We start from the raw sequence: 5000 nt of genomic DNA, 5'->3' as shown, positions 1-5000 counted from the left end.
TTTGGACATGTAAGAGGAGTTGAAGATGGAGATTTATCAGTTCAGTGGACAGTAGGATCGTATGTGTTATAAGTGTTCACAGAGAGGAACACGCTGGCCCTGTCACCTTTACACACACACGCTCTTTTACACCTATGCTGTTAATCCCAGGGCTTAGATTTCCACAGAGCAAAACTGAACATCAGACAGAGAGAGAGAGGGAGGGGGGGAGAGAGAGAGAGAGAGAGAGAGAGAGAATTGGTCTAGCTAACTTAATCTGTTGTTGGTGCTCCCTGTGGTTATAGTTTAATTATGTTCTTCATGGTCAAACAAAGCGAGTCAGTGTAGCGAGAGAAAGAAACAAGAAACGCATGGACAATCACATTTTGCCCTTTTCCCTACCCCCCCCCCCCCACTCCCCCCTCTAAACGAACATCTTTCAATAATCAGTTTCTATTGACCTCAATAGTTTAAAGTGATGTAATTGAAGCTGCACTGTCTTCTCCTCTTTCTCTCTGCCTTCCACATAAACTCACCAATCAGCCGAGAGGCTTCCACACACACTCACCAATCAGCCCGATAGGCTTCTACATATAACTCACCAATCAGCCGAGAGGCTTCAACATATAACTCACCAATCAGCCGAGAGGCTGTCTGTAGTTTGGGGTCATATGGACTCTTCCCACGGCCATTCTCGATGTGTGACGTCTCCAAGTGAAAGATGTTGTCCTGTATACATGCACACACACATGCACAGAGAGAGAGAGAGAGAGAGAGAGAGAGAGGGAGAGAGAGGGAGAGGGAGAGAGAGGGAGAGAGAGAGAGAGAGAGAGAGAGAGGGAGAGAGAGGGAGAGAGAGAAAGAGAGAGGGAGAGAGAGGGAGAGAGAGGGAGAGTTACTGAGCACAATCAGTGGAAACAGAGAGGACATTGTGGCAAAAAAAAATAATGTAACTCAGAGGCATAACGACATTTTCATTTTCAAATAATCCCTTTTGCTCGGATTATTCAGCACAGAAGTCATTTAACTGCTGAACAGTCCGAATTTCAGGATAAATGCACGTGTGTGTGTGTGTGTGTGTGTGTGTGTGTGTGTCTGTTTGTCTGTGTATTGTTTAATACATGCTGAATTATCGGTTGTGCTGTAATCTATATTCTTGAGGTCAGAGTGTGAAGACGCTAACAGTGACTCTCCTTCAGAGCCACAGATCAACAGCCCTCTGCCCGATGAAACATTTTTCAATTTTCCACCTCATTTGACGGACAGGACCATTTCTGAGAGGGTAATCAGACAACGAGAGAGCCAGGGAATGCGTTTATGCTTGACCTGGGAGGGGAAATTCGCTCCATTCAATTTAACACGACCGATGAAAGTTGCCTGTGTCTTCCAGATCTCAAATATTTGCATCGAACATTCACGTCCCAAAAATATCTCTGTTAAACATGTTCTCAAACACACACACGCTCTCCCTCTCTTGCTCTCTCTGAAGAAATGAAGACAGATGGGATAAGATTGTATATTTTTACCTCAGGCTTTCTGCCCACCTCCAGGTGGGCACACACAGGATGGAAGGCCCCTGTTCCACACGCATACAGGTGCGTTTGATTAAACGGCTGGAGAACTTTAATAAAGTTAGAACATTCCTTCTGAAAGAGAGAGAGAGAGAGAGAGAGAGAGAGAGAGAGAGAGATTTGAAATTTACTGTATGAAGTGAAAAAGAAAAAGAAAGAGAACTGTAACCTAGTAAATGGAGCTATTAAATCATATTCTATTAAATTAAACTAAATGAAACCAAATGAAATGAAATGAAATGAAATAAAAATAGGACCGCTCCATTAAATAGAACTGGAACCCTACTGAACTGTATCTCAGCACACACTCAGGGCAGAGAGCAGATCAAAGAGGTTGTAATTCAGGTTCACTATGGGTCAGATTATGGGAATATAATCTCACACACAGCCATAATCCTCTGTTTACTGTATGTGCTCTAATTCTAATGTTTGTTTATGTAGGTTGTGTGTTGAGCCGAATATAATCTGACATTCTGTGTACCATGGACTGCCACTGTCAACACACACACACACACACACACACACACACACACACACACACACACACACAAATCCTAGATGCCCACAACAGGATTGTTGGATGTTATATACTCCCAGCAGGAAAACAGACCCATTTGCAATGTGTGTGTGTGTGTGTGTGTGTGTGTGTGATTTGTTGGCACGTGTTGGAGCCTGACCTTGAGCAGATATCAATGAGTCATCCGATGTTGAAAAAACTTCAACAAAACAGATTATGTATATGCATATGTATATGTATATGTATGTCTATATCTCTATCTATCCATCTATCTATCTATCCACAGTATTGTTCTTTGTATCGGTGTGGGTGTTGGTGTTTGGGGGTCACTCGGGTGGCAGGAGAAGGAGGTTTCTCCCACGCTTTTATGTTCACCCCACCCTAGACGGGGGTCGTAACAATATACATATACATACAAACACACACACACACACACACACACACACACACACACTCACACATACACACACACACACACATACACACACACCACACACATACACACAAACATACACACACACACACACACCACACACATACACACACACTGCACTCTTTCCACTGAGTGATTCTTTGGTGTGTAAGTGCTTTAGAGACAGGGACATATTGAATGTGCACTGGTCTGTTGTGTAGTTCATAAGGAAATTCCTCTCTGTCATTATGTGCTGTCAATGGCCTGAAACTGAGTGTTGTCCCATTTCGGCGGTAACAAGCCAGAGTCAACCTTTCAAACATGCCTCAGTCAATCTCCCTTTTCTCCGCAAACCACTCCTCACACAAAAGCCAGCTTTGAAGGATCGCTATGCCATTCATTCTCAGCATGTTTACGTAAAAACACACACACAATGCGTTTTATTGCCATTCAAATACGCCGTATTGAAGAGCAGCCAGGCTTGGCGTTTCTGCGGGGAATGGAACGAGGCAGCGCGAGTCAGCGCCGCTACGACTCTGTATTTCACTCAAACGCTCCGGGCAAAATCCGAGATGGAATTTATGAGCGGAGACATCGGCAGCGACGCCTGGAAACGGTTTATACACCATTAATCGCACAAACACACTCTCACACACACACACACACGCAGACGCTGCTGTTGAATTCATTTGCTCTGTCAGACAGAGGTGTTGAATTCAACTCTTGAGTGACGGATCCACAGGAGTGAAAAGAGACGTGCCGCTAGCATGTCAAAATGAGACGGCTAACTCTCGTCATACTGTGTACTCCGTCAGCAAGACAACGGCATGAGAGAGGAGGAAAGACCATAATCATGACACTCTATTAAAAACACGAGGAAGTCAGGGGTAGGTCTGTACTGAAACACAATGCTGACCTGGTAGACGTTTCACTTAATGTTAACCGTGTTCAGAGAAAAACAGGACACTGTTCCTCTCCCATTCAGCTTAGCAAACAGTGATGTAAATGGACAACAGTTTTGTAATGTCTGATAATAAATCGAGTAGACGTACCAGAATGTAATTTACTGCCAGTACCACGTGCTATAGCTTGTTATGACATCATGATCACACATTCTCCTAAATGTTTAAGATGGACACGCCCACATCTCAGACAGCTGTCAGTGGGCCATGATAAAAACAAATGATGTCTGATTGGGTGAGGAATTCTGATGAGTTACAGGTAAAGACACTCTATATCAGAGATGACTGTGTTAGGGATTCTGATGATTTACAGGTAAAGACACTCTATATCAGAGATGACAGTGTTAGGGATTTTGATGAGTTACAGGTAAAGACACCCTGTATCAGAGATGACTGTGTTAGGGATTCAGATGAGTTACAGGTAAAGACACTCTATATCAGAGATGACAGTGTTAGGGATTCAGATGAGTTACAGGTAAAGACACTCTATATCAGAGATGACAGTGTTAGGGATTTTGATGAGTTACAGGTAAAGACACCCTGTATCAGAGATGACTGTGTTAGGGATTCAGATGAGTTACAGGTAAAGACACTCTATATCAGAGATGACTGTGTTAGGGATTCTGATGAGTTACAGGTGAAGACACTATATCAGAGATATCAATACTCAGTCCTTGAGGGCCAAGGTCCTGCTGTTTGTCTTTCCTTAAAGGGAACAAGGAAACCGGAGCCACAGAATGACCTTACAGAGGTAATACGGCAACTTACATTAGATTTCTCTCTTACTGTGTCTGGTTCACTGCCGAGGTAACTCATAAATACACACACGCGCATACACACACACACACACACACACACACACACACACACACACACACGCTCACACACACACACACACACACATACATACACACACGCGCACACACACACACACACACACACTCACACACACGCACACACATACACACACATACATACACACACGCGCACACACACACACACACACACACACACACACACACACACACACACACACACACACACGCTCACACACACACACACACACACACACACACACACATACACACACACACACACACACACACACACACACGCTCACACACACACACACACACACTGACCTGGATGTCTTTTCCAGCCCATCTACACTCATCCCATCGTGACGAGGAGGGAGGCCAAGATATCTGCAGCAGAGAGAGGAAGAGAGTGAGAGAGAGAGAGAGAGAGAGAGAGAGAGAGAGGGAAAGAGCTGGATTTAAAACATTATCTTTTATACATATCGCTGAATCTTGGAAACCATCAGAGAAAACATCTGCAATGAATCATGTGAAATCAAATCGAAACCTAAACTTTGTCTATCAGTTTCTCTATCTCATATCCGTATTTAATGTTCGTCTGGAGGCTTCCCGATGTTTCTGCAGTGGAATACACTCGTTCGGAAAACAACCCAGTGCTCATGTGTGAAACAAAATCATCTGAGCACAGAAAACGGCTTTTTTTTTTTTTGCTTTTTTTTTCTTATTCATTTTCTTTTTTTT

At 43.6% G+C, this 5000-nt stretch overlaps 1 protein-coding gene across 1 annotated transcript in view; it reads right to left on the bottom strand.

The window, feature by feature from the left end:
- Positions 1 to 5000, bottom strand: part of sema3ab (sema domain, immunoglobulin domain (Ig), short basic domain, secreted, (semaphorin) 3Ab) — a 27940-nt gene that overhangs the window by 12177 nt on the left and 10763 nt on the right. Inside the window, exons 3-5 of the mRNA XM_030789956.1 lie at positions 4584 to 4646; positions 1506 to 1625; positions 615 to 708 (exon numbers count right to left, since the gene is read on the bottom strand). Of these exons, the coding sequence (XP_030645816.1) occupies positions 615 to 708; positions 1506 to 1625; positions 4584 to 4646 (277 nt within the window). The remainder of the gene's footprint in view (positions 1 to 614; positions 709 to 1505; positions 1626 to 4583; positions 4647 to 5000) is intronic.

The sequence above is a fragment of the Chanos chanos genome, chromosome 13 (assembly GCF_902362185.1).
Source record: "Chanos chanos chromosome 13, fChaCha1.1, whole genome shotgun sequence".
NCBI classification, from domain to species: domain Eukaryota; kingdom Metazoa; phylum Chordata; class Actinopteri; order Gonorynchiformes; family Chanidae; genus Chanos; species Chanos chanos.
The sequence above is the reverse complement of the archived record's forward strand: the minus strand, read 5'-3'. Positions and strand labels throughout refer to the sequence as shown.